Consider the following 19,682-nt stretch of genomic DNA (forward strand, 5'->3'; position numbering starts at 1 on the left):
AAGTAACACTCCAGTTGAGTCTGATACAGACAGTTCTCAGGTACACTTGGAAAAACACTTACCTGATAGTCATTTGTTCACTGATGGAAGGCCAAGTTTCATGCCATGGTCCACTCCTATGCACACTGACAAGCCACTTTTCTACTCATACCAGCTTCTCCATTTGACAGTGGCTCCCTCTTTTCCCCATCTTTCAACAGATAAATTGCATCTCCTTCTCCTCAGTCACAAGGAGTTGATAAATTAATATTTTGCATAACACTCCTTGTTAAACTACTCTGTCATATAGATAAGTGTTTCTTAGTTAAATCCAATTGAATGTCTACTGTGAATAAAATTTAGATAAGACCAGTGCCTACTCCCAAATGAGGATTTTTAGATTAGATGGCTCCTGCTTGTCTGTCACTAAGTATGAATTCCTTCGATCTTTAGTGACATGGCGCAATTGAATGGTTACCATTTGGAAGCACCATTTCTTGCCCAATTTTAACCTTCAGAAGCATTGTTGTTAGGGTAAAGATTTATCTTTAACCATTTTATTCAAAGAACTTTCTATGTTACTTTCTTCTTTCCATGAAATGGGTCTATTTTTCTACTAAAAACCTACAGAAGGATTTCCTCTTGGCAGAAGGCATGTCTAGTGAGCTATTCCAGTAAACCAGCTGTTATTTTTCTCCTGGCTATCAGACAATGCTTCACTTAGATATTATATCTGAGGTCTCATCTGAATTTAGGAAAATGAGACTGCTTGTTTCAGAGATAATCTTCCAGCTGTGCTTGTGCAAGTCTCATTAAGCCCTCGAAAGAGTAAGAGGAGAAGGAGGGTGAGGGGGAAGAGGAAGAAAAGAGAAGGGGCAATGACAACAAATGAATTTTTAAAAGTATGTCTTAACTACCAGACATAGAACTATAGTGTTTTAATGACAGGTCTCACTGAATCCCATGAAAGTACTGAGATATTTTTTATAGATGTATTTTACAGATGATAAAAACAGAGGCAGAGAGAGTCTAAGTAAATTGCACAATGCCACATAGCTACTAACAGTCAAAGCAAGATTCAAACTGAGCTCTCTCTGATATCAGAGCTCTCTCATCCATGCACTGCGAGAGAACCCACTGGGAGACAGCACACGGGCAATGTGTTACCACGTCTTGTAGCATAGGCCTATCACTCTGGTAGCATCAGAGCAGCCAGTAGAAACTCTAGCGGATCAAAATCATGATCTACTATCTAATTTATTGGAGGGCCTCCAAAAGCCTCAGGAATCAGGCTGGATTTAGGAATGTGAGCCCCCCTTCCTCACCAAATCAGCACTTTACAATTCATATGCTATGTACCTTTTATCTACTCCACCAAGGAAGTTCAGTTCTAAATTTTCTAATGAAACTATCAGAATGATTAAAGAGAACCTCATGGCTGTCAGAAAAAATATCAAAAGTCAGTCTGATGCCTGAATTGGCCTTGTTGTCTCATATATCCTCTCTCGTTACAGAGTGAATAGCAAGTATTTGGCTATTGATCAATGTTACATTACTATTATTAGTGAGGCCAAACATTCAGACATTTTTAATTATCCAAACTCCTGGGCTAATTAATGCAATTTTGAAAGGGATTGGTCAGGACTCAGTTTATGTTTTTATATAAGTGTTTAGCATAGGTCTTGACAGAGAACATCCCAGTATTCCCAGAGCTACTTATCAAAAGGCTGTACAACATGATGTTTTGCAAAATCAAAAGTTTATTATCTTATCATCACTGAATTTTTTCATTTATATTTCAATTCACAGGGACATAAGCATATCAATTACAAAACAACCTATAATAACTAAATAGAAACTAGATAAAAGGCTGTGTAAATATTGTACACTATGCCTAACATATTACAGAGCTGAGTAACAAGATGATTTTCACAAAACATGCAAATGCTGATTATTCACATTACCTGATAGGAAGTTCCTTGTAGAGTTTTTCCTTGATGAGTATGAGTATGTACGTTGTTACTTAGAAAATCATCTTCATTTAGATCTAAGAAAAGAGATAACTGTTACATACATAATATCAGATATTACAGGATTTAGGAAGTTTAGGTGCAATTTAACACTCATGTTTTTATTTAGTCTATAAGACATTACATTGGCTAGGTCAAAAATACTTTTTTTGGTTAAATATATGCTATTTTTTTTTTTACAAGAAACAGATCAAAATAAAATAGAAATTTAACAAAATAGGGATGCCGCTGACCAGCTGTGTCCCTGAGGAAGTGATGGAAATTCACTGTGACTCCCTTTCTTGGTAATAATGGGATTGTGGACTAGCTACAAAAGCCACTTCTAACTTTAAAATGCTATGACTCCATGCAGTTATCACCTCACCTGTTTCTATTAAACTAAGCTTTCCACCCCTGGCATTTTGAGCTTCATTAGCTTAGGTCTTCTCAACATGAATTATTTATGTTAAAATTGTTCTATGCATGCTTTAGTAAAAGCTTTGCAATGTAGCATCCATTTGCTTGCAGCTAAATGAAACCTTTTCAAATGCAGCAGCACTTCCCTTTTAGCTCCTGCAAATGGGAGCTTCATTTATTTAAGTCTGAAATATATGGTATGTTAAAAGAGGACAAGACTTTACGGGTCACTTAATCCAAGCCTCTTATTTTACAGATAAGGAGAGTGTGACCCAACATCACCTGGTCACCAAGCCAGTGCCGTTTCCTTTCACTTTCACTCCTATTTACTTGCAACCATTGCTTCAGTTTTCTACTATTCCTCATTCTCATATTCTGCAGTGGAAGCAGGGACAGGCAAGTCCTATCTTCCATGCACAGTGAAAAATACGTGCAGATTTTTCTCCAGATCTTCATTATAGCTATAGTTAAAACATATGTTAAATTCACAGTTCAGTCTCAAAGTTATTTGCACCAATAACATAATATTTAAAATGAGAGTAACCATACAACAGAATTCCAGAAAGTACCTAAATTTTAAAATGAGCTGATTTTGTGATCTGGTTCTTTGAATCAAGAATTTATGTCACAGGGTCAGGCTGCTAGAAGCTGAGCTTTTGCAGCTTGGTTTTTAGTTTCTGAACTGGGAAAAAAAATATTGCCTCCCCTCTTTTATTCCTTTCCATCTTGTCTGTTCTAGTCACCCTTTTACAGGAATTTTGAATGACTCCTTCTATAAGCATTCTTCTGGGTATAGAAAAAGAACAGTAAAGTGACCTCCTGTGTTCTAGAATCTGGAATCAAGCTGAGAAAATAAGATACGAATATGTGCAATGCACTTACATAACAACACAAGGCTATGGAGAGAGATCACTAGGACTCAGAGAATTGTGGAAGAGACAGGGCCAGAATGGAAGCTTGAAGAATGGACACAGTTTGAAAAAGTGGAAGGAAACAAAAAGGTGTAAATACAGCAGTGATGCCATGAACCCTGGCCTATTATGCAGCATAAATGGAACATGTTTAGTTAAGTGTAGAGATTGAGGCTGGTTAGGCCAGAGGGCAATTCTGGATATACAGTAAGAGGAGGTAGGGCTGGATAGGTGACTGAGGCCAAATTGTAATGGGCCCTGAGTACCAGGTGGAAGAATTTGGGCATAAACCATTAGACCAATGTTGTAAATATAAATATCTACAGAAATCAAATATATAACTAAATGAAGTTAATTAGATAAAGAAGGCAACGAGAATTCTACAGTGAGCTTAAGATCCAGCTCCACAGCTAAAGGGTAGCCATGGCTCTGAGCTCTCTCAGTTGAAGTCACCTGAGACTTTGGGTCCTGGATTGGCACTTTCCCTCATGTTTTTCAAGGATATACAAATATAAGGATTTTAATGTAAAATTTCCTGATTTTTAAAACACCATATGGCCCCAAACAAGCTTTCCTTCTGAATAAATTCAGCTATAGAGGTACCATTTTACAGCCCCTGCTGTAGAAAATGGGGGACCTTTAAGGGCTGGGACTAAATCAGGCACACTTAAACCTTTGGTGTCTGGTCTTATATGTTTTTATTTATTTATGATTCCCAAATATTACTCTCCAAAAATGTTTTATAAATACAGAATCTATTTGGTCCTAAGTAGCAGCAAAGGCAGGAGATGAAATAAAAAATATGCAGGCTATATTTTCCAAAGTTGACCACAACCATGCCTCCCATTCCATGTGTTTTTTTTGCAAAGTGACTTTCCCATTCCATCAAGAAATGGGGTCTAATTCTTCTCCTGTTGACTCTGGGGTGATCTTAGTGACTCACTTGTCATGGTAGAGTGCCGTGGAAGTAATATTTTGTGACTTCCAAGGTTAGGTTAAAGAAGCCTTGTATAAGCTGGGGGCAGTGGAGGACCTATATCCCAGCTGCTTGGGAGGCTGAGGCAGAGGAATGCTTGAGGCCAGGAGTTTAAGATCAGCTTGGGCAACAGAGTGAGGCCTTGTCTCAAAAAGCAAAAAACAAAAAAAAATTACAAAACAAGAAACCTTGCAGCTTCTACTTTGGGTTCCTGGGATGTTCATTCCTAGACGCTTCTTCCTGTGACGTGTGAAGCTCCCTTGAATGTTGCACACACTTGAAACCCAATCCTGAGGGTGGGAGAAGATGAAGTGACATGAAAAGGCCACATATAGGTTCCGTAGTTGGCTGCCTGGCTGAGCCTGGCCTAACCTAGACTAGTTGTCAGACATGTAAGTGAAGGAGCCTCTGTATGACTCCAGCTACCAGATGCTGAAGTCCTCCCCAATCATTCAAGTCTTCCCAAATGAAGCCTCAGACATCACATTGTGAACCAGTTCCCCAACTGAATTACTGACCTGCAAATGTGTGAGCCTAATAAGATGTTCTTTTATACTACTAACTATTGGAATGGTTTGTTTGCCACCATAGATTATCAGAACATGCATGAACTACATCGTAGATTACCAACATCAATGTGCATAAAAATATGCCATCCAGCATAAAAATTGAGATTACAACTGCCCTTCAAATATAGAGGCAGCAAGGGATGATGTAAAAAAAAGTTTATATTTCTAATCAGCTTTTAGGTTATTCTAGCATAGATACTTCTGACCATATTAATTTTCAAACAAGCAACTATAATCTCAGGAAGAACTCCTCTGAAGAACTGAAGGATCCTAAGATTCATTTGTATAAAACACTAGTAGTCTAAGTGGTCTCATCATTGAATTCAGAAAGCCTTCCTTGGCTATATGAGGCATCACACCATGCAGTGGGTACCCTTTCCTCAGGGAGTTTATTCCCACCTTGTAAGCATGCATTTAGAGGTGTGAAGTAGGACTTCCCTCTGGTATTCCTCATGTAGTCCAGTTTGGCCAGAGTTAAATTACCTGCTCTTAGGAAACAAGTTTTTCTAAAATTAAATGTGTGTTTCCTGAAAATTAACCAGAATGGTGAATATATTTGTGAATTTATACCATCTTTTGCCATCTTAAAATTAAGCTACTTGGCACCAGACCAACAAAGAAAAATAATCAATAAGGTCTTGAAAAATTAAGCCAAAATATTTATATGCTTACATTGAAGAGGCTGGCCAAATGATACTGACTAGAATTCAGGAGAGAAATTAGATTTCAAACCAATGGTAATTCAAATGGTGGACTAGAGTAGAAGGCCTTAAGAATACCTCTTCTTTCCCACTGGGTTCCTCCTTTTATAATTAATCTCATTAAGCCATATGTAAAGAAGATTTATTTATTTATTTATTTAATTTATTTTATTTTTTTTTTCAGATGGAGTCTCGCCCTGTCGCCCAGGCTGGAGTGCAGTGGCGCGATCTGGGCTCACTGGAAGCTCCGCCTCCCGGGTTCACGCCATTCTCCTGCCTCAGCCCCCCGAGTAGCTGGGACTACAGGCGGCCGCCACCATGCCTGGCTAATTTTTTGTATTTTTAGTAGAGACGGAGTTTCACCGTGTTAGCCAGGATGGTCTTGATCTCCTGACCCCATGATCCACCCGCCTCGGCCTCCCAAAGTGCTGGGATTACAGGCGTGAGCCACTGCGCCCGGTCAAGAAAATTTATTTTTAAAGTAACTTTGCAGCAGTATAGATGAAGTTAATGTTTCTCTTATTACTAACATTGTTTTCTGACTTTGTCTGGTCCCTCATTTCCCTTACTAACATACACCATTTTCCCCCAGCTTCTTCTTGTGGAATAGTCTTGTCACAGTTAACACTGATTGATTGAAAAATTTCTGAATCTCCAAATATGTTTTGTTTCCGTTTTATTATTTTTTAAATGTTGATTTATTTTTATACTTTGTACTTTCTGGTATAAAATATGAAAACTCTGCTCTTGAAATTATCTTTAATTAAATCATAACTTAATCTTAGGTAAACTCCAATTTGCAGATTCAAATGTTTGTTCTCCTCAATTCTGTTTTATGAACTAAAGTCAAAATAAATTTAAATATTTTAAAATGGACTTTAACTTACTAAAATAAATATTATAAATATTCTTCCTATCTATAATGCTGAAAATTTAACAATTAACCTGAATTATAGATTAATTTCTCCTCACATCTAAGCTATGCCAATTTTTTAGTTGTAAAGTCCCAAGCATTCAATTTATTCTACATTATTTTACAGATGTAGTCTCTTTTAATAGAACAGATGTAGGCTTAGATAAAAATCTCCTTAGAAGAAGGAAATGGACTAGATAAACTAAAAATATTATGCATCTGGAACTCAACTTATTCTGATAAATTTGGTCTTAACATATATAGTACAGTCATGTTGTTGAGCTATGGATTAATACACCAGACAGCAATCTTAGCTAAATATAGCCTATGGAATTTTTTCGTCAGGTCCCAATACTCTTTAGGGCTGAAATGCTATTAATATAATGTGTTAATGTAGAAATATCATTTTGAAATTAAAATTGAGGAAAATTACCTTTTTTTGGCCTTGAATGTTATAAGATTGCTTAGGAGTTAATGTCATTCCTACAGTTTATTTCCCTATATATTTTCTTCTATTTTATTGAAGCTATCTTTCCAATTTCATCATTAGTATCTAATAAAATCATGTGGGTTGTGGATGACAGCAATGATGTACTTTCCCATCTTTATCTCACTGAACTCCACAGACTGCCTATCCTCAGGCACAGTAAACTACTCTTAAGTAGTTATGCAATTAACAGCTAAAAAGGAGTGTTTAAAATGAGAAAGAAATATTTTAGGTTGATACGTAGGTCACTAATTACTTAGAAATACTCTGAGCCTTCCAAATGAAACCGCTATACCCATAAAATTTGAGCCTACAACTTGCGGTCTTGAATTTCTTCATTCAATTTATAATGTTACAGATAGCCTTGGTCTCTGGCCATCAACTCTTCCTAGCATGGCATTAATCTCTAGGAAATGTCCAGTGACTCAACTGCTACTACTGAAATGTCTGCTGAGGTTCTTGGACACACACATGCACATGCACTCGCTGAACACGCATGGTCACTCAAGACCCTGAGAAATATCTAAGCTGGGAAAAATTCTGTAAAGGCTTTCTTTCTTCCTTCTCTGACAAAGCAACCAGAAGTAACTCACCTAAGGTAAGGATTCTTTGCTGCCTTTTCAGTGTAGCTATAATAGAATTCCCTGCCTATTATTCCCAAATTAACAAAACAAAACAAAAAACATACATAAGAGAAAGGTAGTTTTAGGAAATAGAATACTTGAAGAAATTTATGGAAAAATTTACATCTAAAATAATGTGTAACACCATTGTACCTTCTTTATCCATAGATCAACATACAATAATCTAAAATACAACATGTGCTTATAGAAGAATTAATAGATAAATGTAATGGCAGATGAATAGAGAAACTGATAGACGAATGTTTGATTAACCGACTGAAGGTGTGGACGCATATAGCTGGCATCCATGTGGTAAAGACGGAGTCCAATCCAAACATGATAGAGAGGGAGGTGGAGCAAGGTGGCTGAATAGAACCCTCAATAATCTTCCCTCTCACAGGAATACCAACTTGAATAGCTATTCACACAAGAGAGCACCTCCATAAGTAAGTAAAAATCAGGTGAGTGATCACAATACCTGGTTCTAACATCAGATCCTTGAAAGAGGCACTGAAAAAAGTAGGAAAGGCGGTTTTGGATTGCTGTCCACCCTCCTCCTCTACCTCCTGGTAGCATCCTCATGGGGCTGAGAGAGAATCTTTGTGCTTGGGGAAGGGAGAGCAAAGTTATTGGTGGGACTTTGCATTGACCTCAGTGCTGTCTCTCACAGTGGAAAGCAACACAGGGCAAAATTCAGCTGTCCACTACAGGGGGAGCATATAGACTTGCCGCCAAATTCTGATTAGCCCTTCCACAGTGGGCTGAAGCACTTTGGGGTCCTCAATAAACTTGAAAGGCAGTCCAGACAACAGGGCCTGAAATTCCTGGGTAATTCCTAGTGCTGTGCTGGGCTCAAAGCCAGTGGAACTGAGGCGCACATGATCAAGTAAGACATCAGCAGGAGTGGCCAAAGGAATGCTTTCATCACCCCTGTCCCAATCCCAGGCAGCACAGCTTGCAGCCTTGGGAGAGACTCCTTCCTTCTGCATAAGGAGAGGACACAGGAGAGTGAAAGGACTTTGTCTTGCAGCCACAGTAGAATAGGGCACTAGGCAAACTCCTAAGGTTCCCAATCCATTCTTCACTCCCAGGTGAAATTTCTAGACTCTTGAATCATCAATAGCTAAAATAGTCCATTTTTTTCTCATTCCAATAACACTTGGGGGTGAATACCAAGCAGATCAACTTTTGATACTGTTTTTCGTCTTTGTAAACTCTTAAGACTTTCTGTTTTATTACTTGCCTTCCCAAAGTTAAGTACTTTTAATTATGAAATTACATACTATTAATATGCTATTCTATACCGGACTGCTAATTTGCTCTCCTGGAAATTTTTACATTATAAAATGACTCAATTATATATTCATAGTCAAGGTTATTTCTCTTAAATTTTTTAAGAAGGCTTAAACAGAACTATTAACATATCCATGTTATCTTTAGAGAGTTTTTTCATGCTCTAATTTTTACTATATTTTCAAATTTTTTGTACATTAAAACTTTCAGTTTTCTTTTCAATTGCTTATTTGCTTCAGCAGGCAACTTAACCAGATTCCACTTCCTTTCTGTACATGTGTCTATGTGATATATGTACACAGATGTATATGTATATATGTATATACTAATAGTTTATAAGAATGCATATTGTTTTCTATCTTATTTGGTTTTCCTTTTTAAGTAGACCACAATGTTCTGCTTATTTTCATGGTGAAAGATGTACGTTTTTCTTACCTGCCCTTTAAACTACTTTGGGAAAATGCAAAGTCAGCTGAACTAAATTTAGCAATTACCTTTTAGCTGACAGGGCCTTCTGATGTGGGAATCATTCTTATGCTTGCTGTGTTTCTGCCAGATTTTGTCATTCACAGTTTTTCCTTCTAAAGTGAAGCAGAGAATTGGTTAGCAGAATTCATAGTAACATTTGTCCAGTAAGTATAAGACATTTGAAATCAAAACAAGTTCAGCATGGGGTTTGTAACTTGGTAAGTGATATCTTAAGAGAGCTCTAGTTCTAGGTGATGCGGGAAGTTAGGGACCCCGAATGGAGGGACCGGCTGAAGCCATGGCAGGAGAACATAAATTGTGAAGATTTCATGGACATTTATTAGTTCCCCAAATTAATACTTTTATAATTTCTTATGCCTGTCTTTACTGCAGTCTCTGAACATAAATTGTGAAGATTTCATGGACACTTATCACTTCCCCAATCAATATTCTTGTGATTTCCTATGCCTGTCTTTACTTTAATCTCTTAATCCTGTCATCTTCGTAAGCTGAGGATGTATGTCGCCTCAGAACCCGGTGATGATTGTGTTAACTGCACAAATTGTTTGTAGAGCATGTGTGTTTGAACAATATCAAATCTGGGCACCTTAAGAACAGGATAACAGTGATTTTCTGGGAACAAGGGAGATAACCTTGAAGTGTGGCTGCCTGTGGGCCGGGCACAACAGAGCCATATTTCTCTTACTACCGAAAACAGGTAAGGGAAATATCGCTGAATTCTTTCCCCAGTAAGGAATATTAATCATTAACAGCCCTGGGAAAAGAATGCATTCCCAGGGTGGGGCCTCTAAAATGGCCGCACTAGGAGTGTCTGCCTTATGTAGCTGTAGATAGGGATGAAACATGCCCTAGTCTCCTGCAGTGTCCCCAGGCTTGCCAGGATTAGGAAATTCCAGCCTGGTGAATTCTAGTCAGACTGGTTCTCTGCTCTTGAACCCTGACAATGCGTGCACAGCAGGACATGGAAGTTCATTAGTGATTCTAGTTTCACCCTGAACTTCTGCCTTGTGATCTTTTGTCGCCCTTGAAGCATGTGATCTCTGTGAGCCACACCCTATTCATGCACTCCCTCCCCTTTGAAAATTGCTAATAAAAACTTGCTGGTTTTGTGGCTCAGGGGGCATCACGGAACCTGCTGACATGTGATGTCTCCCACAGATACCCAGCTTTGAAATTTCTCTCTTGTGTACTCTTTCCCTTTATTTCTCAGACCGGCTGACACTTAGAGAAATAGAAAAGAACCCACGTTGAATTATCGGTGGTGGGTTCCCCCATATCAGGGAGTTCTAGTCCTTCATGGACAACTGCAGGTATCCTGTGGGCTACCCACTTATTCCCATGAATTACATAGGCACCTCACCATATATGATAGAATGCTGTTACTCTAATGTCTCTTGATAGCTTATTATTGCATTATTCTTTGTAGTTTTCTTGAATTCATAACCAATTATTATTACTTTTCTGAGACAGCGTCTTACTCTGTTGCCCAGGTTGGAGTACAGTGGTGTGATCATAGCTCATTGCAGCCTCAAATTCCTGGGCCATAGCTATCCTCCTGCCTCAATTTCCCAAGTAGTTAGTAGTTGAAACTACAGTCATGTGCCACAATGATAGGCACATTTTTTTTTTTTTGTAGAGACAGGGTCATAATCAATTGTTTTTATTCATCCTTAAAAGGTTAAACTATCCTTACCCTCTAGATTCTCCATCATTTCTAACAAACTAATTGTGTAGAAAGAACATTGAGCTGTGATAGTTTCAAGAAACTCTAAGATCCTTGAATGGAATGTAAATGATTTGCTTAGCTTTGTCCTCCCAACATCTAAAGCAGGGCCTGGACATGTAAAGAAATGAATTGCACCAAATGGAAGATTGGAGTCCCTTCTAAATTACTTACTACAGATAAATCGTTCTACATGTTGTATCATACATTGATAAAACAAATGTTGAATAATGCAACCTATGCATAGCATGAAGACAAACTCAGCATGCTGTGTTGTTTCTAAAGTCACTATTTGCTCATATGTTTTGATTATAGAAAAGGCAGTTGATCATCAAGAACTGTGTTAGGATAGAAATATTGGTTGTACTGTATGTGCATGCAGAATAGACTGAGAATGGATCTAGATGAAAAATAAAATGTTGCCTCACTTCCTTTTATTTAAGACTGTGCACTATTCAAATTAGGGCTGATATTCAAAATATTTAACAACAAGTGACTGCAGGACCCTGACAGGATCCAGCACCTATAGATGCTACTGCTGAGAGAATTGGAACCTGATTAAAACGCAGATATCCTTCAAAGTTGTACCCATTTTTGGGTATCACCTTAGTCAGAATGAGCTTTTCAGATCCTACCAGGAAATTAGTTTTTAAAAAAGAAAGAAATGGGTATGAGCACCTGACTCCTCTACTGGGGAGAAGGAAAGGGAAAAGGGTACCCACAAGTTTGGCACACTACATTAAAAAAATTATTGAGGCCAGGCATGGTGGCTCACGCCTGTAATCCCAGCACTTTGAGAGGCCAAGGCGGGTGGATCATGAGGTCAAGAGATCGAGACCATCCTGGCCAACACAGTGAAACCTGTCTCTACTAAAATTACAAAAAATTAGCTGGGTGTGATGGCACGCACCTGTAGTCCCAGCTACTCTGGGGGCTGAGGCAGGAGAATTGCTTGAACCCGGGAGGCAGAGGTGGCAGTAAGCCAAGATCACACCACTGCACTTCCAGCCTGGCAACAGAGTGAGACTCTGTCTTAAAAATAACTAAGTAAATAAAATTATTGACTGGATGATCCAGATGTTTCACATTGTGAATGTTTTATAGTTACTGACTCCCTATTTGCTATAAAGTAAAAAGAGAGATAATCTATGAACTTTCTAAAAGTAATGAATAGAAATCGATTTTTACTTTAGAACTAAAATAAAAACCAAACTGATTGCACGTATTATTATTATGAATGCTATCACAGAAACTAAAGAGAAGATTTGGTGTGTGAAATGTTGTAGAAGAGACTTTTATAATGAAACCACTTTCTGCTAATTTTTTATTGTCTCCTAGATTCACAGATCTAAAAAGTTCTCTAACAAGTCACCTTGACCAGGGAGCAGCCAAGCTACACATGGAGAGCTGGAAGATGAGCAGCCAATGAACTACCAAAGAGGATTATTCTGTTTAAATATAAAAGGAAAATATTGCAAATAAATCAATGATTTCTTTGTCATAGCCATTTAAGTTAGAATGAAGCCACTTTTAAAAAATGTTCTTTTATATAATTCAAAGACAACTCAATTTGACTTTCATTAATCAGTTTTGTCGCTTTGTGGCAGGAACAGGAGAAAAGAACTTTTGGGGAGACAGAATACATCGTTTACACTTGTAACCTTAGGAATCACTAACCAAATATTTTATTTTCAGACATAAATCTCCGGAATAACCTGGAAGAATAAAAGAAACAGATATTTAAGTCTAGATTTAATAAACAACATTTTAATCAAACAGAAATTAGAATATGTGCAACACTTTGGGAGCAGAAATAAATTCTACCTCTAACCGAGGTCTACCTGTGGTCTTGAACTTTCCTAACCCTAGGTGGCAAATTACAGTAAATACAAGTACAATTTGGGTCTGTAAATTTCTATGCAATATGGAGAAACTGATATTCATAAAACCTGAAAAAAATGGTAAGTCGTTTTACGTGAAAGTATCTCAGGATAACCAAATAGTTACTGTGGGGAAAGTGCTTTTCCAAATAATTATGTTAATAAATACAGAAAGAATGATGTAAATTGTATATATCCATTATGCAATCTCTAATAAAATAAAAGATCTGGAAAATAATCACCAATTACTGATAAAGCCTAATTGAAAGGCTGATGGGCAACTTTATGCCAATGGATCCACCTGATACCATCTGAACCCACTGAGCAATATCACTGTCATAAAAATATGATTATGCTAATCAATTCATGTGTGTGGGTAAACACACACATATCTCATAACTAACATTGTTATAGCTTAAGTGTTTTCTACTATTGATATTCTTTATTGTCATTAAATTAAAACCGAGCTTACCCTTTTTTTAAGCTCAAAATTGTGAGCAAAAACATGCATAGATAAGGTTTCCTTTTTGTTAATTTTTTGTTTCCTTTTCATTTTTTAATGCAAAATGGTTGGGACATCTTTTAGCACATAGAAAGCATTCCAAACAAATAAAGCTATTTATAACATTGTAAAATGAGGTAAGTGAATAACAACGAGACTAGACATAAAGCTTATAACACAACAAAACAGAAAGTATGCAGTCACTGAAGACCAACTTTTAAATATATATATACATATATATATTCGAACCTTTTCATACTTTATATATATTTGAATCTTATCACACTTTGAGATTTAACTAAAAGTTTACAGGAAACATAGAGTAGAGAAAAACATGCTTAAAAAAACACAAGGATTTAATCAGCAAATTCAAAAATCTGGGAAATTCTTCAGGACACAGACTCCAGTTTCTTCAACAAATAAATGAAAAGAGATAAATTAAGAGACATGAACTGAATCCAGCTGAGCTTTTTGGATCCTGATTTAAATAAACCAACTCTGAAAAAGCATTTGAGTCTGTCAGAAATATTTTAATATTGACTGTATATTTGGCAATTTAATATCATTTGTCTTGTTTTGTTCTAGTGCAGTAATGGTATTGTGATTATGCTTTTTAAAAAATAATTCTTATTTTTTAATAACATACACTGAAGCATGAAATTATGTGTCTGGCATCTGCTTTATTAATACAAAAACAGTGGGGATGCAGTTGAGGGAGTAGACTGAGTAGAAATAAAATTGACTATAGGTTGATCCTTGTTTAAGTTTGGTGATATGAGTTTATCATTAACTCTTCCCCTATGTATGATTGAAAATTTCCATAATAAAATGTTTTGAAACAGAAACAGCATAGGACTATGCTGACTTGACCATGCTAATCAATTCATGTGTGTGGGTAAACACACATATATCTCATCACTAACTGTTACAGCTTAAGTGTTTTCCACTATTCATATTCTTGATAGTCATGTGCTCGCTTCGGCAGCACAGATACATATTCTTGATAGTCATTAAAATGAAGGTGACCCTTTTTAAGCTCAAAATTGTAAGCAAAAACATGCATATATAAGGTTTCCTTTTTCTTAATCTTTTGTTTGTTTTTAATTTTTTAATGCAAAATGCTTAGGACATCTCTTGGCATATAGCAAGAATTCCAAACAAATAAAGCTTTTTATAATACTGTAAAGTAAGGTAGGTGTATAACAACATGAGACATCGTTTCCATCAGGAGAGTGGTGGGCAAAAAAAAAAATAAGGAACTCAAAGGAGTCTTCAATTTTATTTTAATTGCTTGAAATCTGAGGCCCACCTTAACTGATCTGGTTTATGTATGAAAAATTGTAAATTGGTCAGCATCAGACACTTTCCCTTTAATTCAGTCCTTCTTCTGTCATCTATGTTTTGGTAGCCTATATTCTGTGGAAGCATCAATCATAAGCCAACAGCTACTATTTTGTTTAAGTACATTCCTTGGAATTAGTGAATTTCTTATTCATGGTCAGAAAAACAGCCTCACATACATGGCGATAAGACTGAGAAAGGCCCTGCCAAAGCCCCTTCTTTACTCCACCTCGTGCTTAAAATGCCAGTGTCGTAGTTTAAATAGTTAATTGTAACTAAAATACAACTACACCAGCCTGACAGGTCCCTAAGCTGTTAATCACCCAATTACCTACTTACTATGAATGTGTTTTATATTTTTAACTGGGAGAAAGCTTTGAGCAGGGGGAAAAAAAAGAAAAAAAAAAAAAGGAAAGAATATGAAAACGCACAGAGTGCCTGGGTGGGAATAGAATAAGAGCTTTTGAGAAAAAGGACACCCAGAGAGAACATCACGTAATTCACAATTGGCCTCAGACCAATCCAGGGTGCAAGGAAGCCATTCTTCTGTATCCTCGGCAACCAATCTGAAAGTTTCCCCATAAACCGGCTTCCTGCCCATGTGTAGTTCCTGCTTATCAATTAAAATCCCATTACCTTATGCAATGTGTATGTCATGTCCTCTGGCAGCTGGATGTGCTGAATGCAAAGCCAGGCCCTGACCTAAATAACCTGAAACTCTTTGCAAACACATTTTTATGTGGATTAGAAAAATACTTCAGAAGATTTATAGGTCACTGATAGAAATATGTTTTTATGGAGGCTCCCACTTTAATCTAGGCCTGGTTTAGACACATGTTTCTTCTGAAAATTTAATTTTCACATCCCTGTCTACTGGAATGTCACAACACAGCTTTCCCATGCATCAGCATACACAGAGAAATGGTAGCAAAGCAATCCACATCTAGATTTGTACATGATAGCTGCAAAAAAAAAAAAGTACTTTGGCACAAAGTCCACTAAAAATTCACATTCAACATTACAGAACTAAGGGAACGTGAAGTTCACCAAGTAAATTTGACTTACTTTCTCTTTTTTGGTTTTGCATTCTCCAAATTAGAAACTCCCTGTAAAATAAAATAAAATGAATAAAATAAAATAAATAACATAAAATAAGACAAAACTGTATCAAGAGATCTGAAAGAGAATTCATTCATTTTCTAGTATAATCCAAATGTAGTTCCTTTCGCCTTTTCCCTAGTAAAAAAGACTGATATGTCCCCCATTGCATTTTAGTAATGTGTCACAGAAGTTTGGCTCAAATTTTAACTTTTTTTTTTCCTTTTGTCTTTGTAACTTTGAGAAAGGTAGGATGTTTCCTTTATTAGCTATGGCTTATATCTTATTTTAAGCCCTTGCCAGTTTAAAAACAACAACAGGTCTTTTAAATTAAAACATCCAATTAAATCCTCATTATCTAAACCTTCTGTCCCTCCATCAATCCACCAAAACCAAGGAGAGAGACACATACCAGGGTGTGTTAGTTGTATCGTAAAGTGCCTTCATTTGAGAAAGATGGAAAGTAGCCTATCACAATACCCTGAGGGTGTTGAAATATATTCGTGATTCATCTGACCTTTTTCTTCAGATCAAGTGACAGTTGTGTAAAATCCCTTACACTTTTGGGGAAAGAATTTGTCACATTTCACCATCCTTGAAAGAGCTTAAACTGCCCTAGACACCTTTAAAAGCTCTTCAGATTCTGTCTTTATTATTCACCCACTCCTCCATTTAAAAATCATTTACTGAATATCTACATGAAAGGCAACCAATTGTGTTCTGGAGAGGTTCGTTTGTTTGGCATGGTAGAAATTTACGTACTAAAGAAAATTGCAACCAATATTCCACTTCTGAGGGGAAAAAACACAAATGCTAAGGCTAAGAGGAAAGGTGAATGGAAACCAGAAAAAGGAAGTTTGATTCTATTATTCCGGTCGTTAATAGTACCAGCCTGAGCACAGTGAAATCCAAGATAACCTTTCCCCAAGATAGCGATTGAAGGGGCCATTTATCTAAGCTTTATTTTGTTTGTATCAAGATTTTCAACTGCAGAGGACAATTTGAATTTTTTATTTTCCTAGTGGTTGAGCAGAGCGTTACTAAAACCCCACATGCTAAAACAGTCAGTCCTTGAACTCGAGGAGCACGTATTACCAAGTTTGAAATACTTGTGCATGACCCATAGGATATTGCTTGTAGGGAAGAGGTGGCGGATGGGGGTTGTAGGTAAGGATGTGGGAAGCATGAATTAAGCCCTAATGTGAGAGAGGATATCAACAGGCCTTTGAGGAGTTAATGGTCAGATGGACCGCTCCTTCCATTCTCTATGCTTTGTCATCCTGTGCCCTAAAAGTATGCAATCTCTATTCAAGGTCTTTTTCTGAAATTGTTTAGGTCTTGGGCCAGATCTCTCCAAACCTCAGATTAGAAGCTAATTGTGTTCCTTGCCCCACAATCAGTAGCCACTCACATTTAACAAGCTTTGTGAAAATCATGAGGAAAGAGGATGGCCATCCATCTTTGTAGTAGTGTTTTTCTGTTATATATATTTGGAACTCACTAGGAAAGAACAAGCAAGCTCCATGTTCCACCGTCTATGCAATCAGGACCAAATATGTCTCAATAGTCAAAATCCATCATCCTGAGTCTCATTAGTTTGTCCTATGGGTTTAGATAAATCTCTTGGGATTATGAATGTTGCCCTCTTCAAAATAGTCTACCTTTTGTGAAAATAGACAAGATTTGCAATAAGGAATATGGGAAACATTCGATACCTTTTAATTTTTAATTGTTCAAGTCACAGTATTTTGGAACCAACTTCTTATATCAGTATTCCTCTGCCTTTGCTATCAAAGGGATTAATTCCAGATGGCTCTCAAAATTTATATGCAATTAAGCCAGAGAGTTTGAATCTGGAAAGAAGACGTATTACGGGAACATAGTCTCCTGTATCACCTGGGTGAAGCTTTTGCTAATACAATTAGGTATGGGATCCACACAAAGCTTAAACACTTGTAACAGCTGATTGTGGTGAAAGGAACATAATTAGCTTCTGGTTTGAAGTTTGGAGACATCTGGACTGAGATTAAAGTAGTTTCCTAAAACCACAAATAGAGATTGGTTACTTTTACTATGTGTGTTGTCACAATATTCTGTAGGGACTATCCACTTCGTTCTGGTTTTACTGGAATTGGGGTCATCCAATTTTTCCTCATGATGAATCAGTGTAGGTTTGGGAAATTTTGTTAAAAGACTTTCTTGTAATGAATGTTTTGGGCAAAAAATTAAGCTGAAACTTCTTTTTAATCTCTATTAAGATGAAAGAGTTAATGTAGTTCTCCTTAGGCAACCTGCTTCCTACAAGGGTAGGGAGAGTCAGGCACATTAAATGTGGGTCTGGAGTGTGATTATATGAGGAAGAGGGATTACTTAAACAGGCCAACATCTACTTAATTAGAATAATAGGTCTATTCCCTCGGTGTTGTCTAGTTGTAGATTACTACTGAACTGGTTAAGCAATTTTTAGTACTGTTTATACCAGACTCAAAGCAGCTGTGGAAAATGTAAATGGCTTTCAATTCTGACTACTGCTTACATAAGCAGACTGTCACGTACATTGGAGTTCATACCCTGGGTACTTTATTCCTAGAGGAGCAAGTCAAAGAAAGACCACATACAGTTTTATTTTTAGAACCACAGCTGTGTATATATGTGTGTGTGTGTGTGTGTGTGTGCGTTCTACTCTGAATTCCAAAAGGAAGATACCACTTCAGAGGGTTATTTCAGTGAAAAAATGTCTAGTCCTTTAATTTGACATTTGCCATGAATACTGGGTAAAACTTACTCCTGTTAGCCTTCACTTCAGTATCCCCTAAGTTAGGCAGTAATCATTCTTCTTACCTTTCATTCACTAGGGAATGTGTGGCTTAATTTTATTTTTCTCCCTAGCAATTGTTAGAAAATAAAAATGAAATGTAGAAAAATTATTACAAATAAACCAACAGAAACTAAGAAACATTTCCAAGCTGTGTTATTTTTAAGGTAAATGAGGGTAGACTCTAAGAGCAAAGCACTTCCATATATAAAATTAGGTCAAAGTTTTAACAAATAGAAAGAGAAGATGTACCTTAAAAGAACAGATAAAGTGTAGATATCAAATATATTTCTATTCTCATGCAGAGGTTACAGATGACTATCCTTTGGGATTGAGCCTAATATGTGCCTGTTTCTTGCTTTATTGGTTTGTAAACCTCACTTTCAAATTACAAAGTCAAAAGGAAAAATGTAAATATGTCAGGAGTTGTTGTTGCCTAGCTAATGGAAATGTGAAAGGTGATTCTGTACCAGAGAAAACTGATTGGCAGTAGTTGATGATGTAAATCCCATGGTGAATTTTTAGGACTGTAGAGCTGATGCAAACTTTGATTTGAAAATGAAAAAATTGAGGCTCAAAATGATAAATGGACTCTTAGGATCAAGCATATAGTGCTTTACCTTAACTAAATACTGGTGGATTTAAAACATTTCTAATGTATTTTTTTTTTTTTTGGAATTGCACAAGTCATTCATTTCTACATTCACATTTTATTCAACAGACACTTATTGAACATCTACTATGTACCAGACGCTGTTGTAGGGGAGAGAAGATTTATTTCCTCACCTATCACAAAGTTCATGGCTGATATTCCTATAACAAAAGAGAGATTAGCAGGATAAAATAATACATACTTATTTAATAAAAGTTTTATGTGGCATAAACCTTCAGAAATGAAGTCCCTAAAACTCAGAGAAAAGTGTATTTTTTTTTTAATTGCCATGAAGAAATATGAT

The 19,682-nt window shown here is 36.7% G+C and overlaps 1 protein-coding gene across 2 annotated transcripts in view; it reads right to left on the bottom strand.

The window, feature by feature from the left end:
• Positions 1–19,682, bottom strand: part of SAMSN1 (SAM domain, SH3 domain and nuclear localization signals 1) — a 171,867-nt gene that overhangs the window by 113,740 nt on the left and 38,445 nt on the right. For both annotated transcript variants that reach the window (XM_054468712.1, XM_054468714.1), the window contains 4 exons: positions 15,879–15,919; positions 12,768–12,805; positions 9,373–9,459; positions 1,944–2,026 (listed from right to left, as the gene is read on the bottom strand). In XM_054468712.1, the coding sequence (XP_054324687.1) occupies positions 1,944–2,026; positions 9,373–9,459; positions 12,768–12,805; positions 15,879–15,919 (249 nt within the window). The remainder of the gene's footprint in view (positions 1–1,943; positions 2,027–9,372; positions 9,460–12,767; positions 12,806–15,878; positions 15,920–19,682) is intronic.

This window comes from Pongo pygmaeus, chromosome 22, assembly GCF_028885625.2.
Source record: "Pongo pygmaeus isolate AG05252 chromosome 22, NHGRI_mPonPyg2-v2.0_pri, whole genome shotgun sequence".
NCBI lineage: Eukaryota > Metazoa > Chordata > Mammalia > Primates > Hominidae > Pongo > Pongo pygmaeus.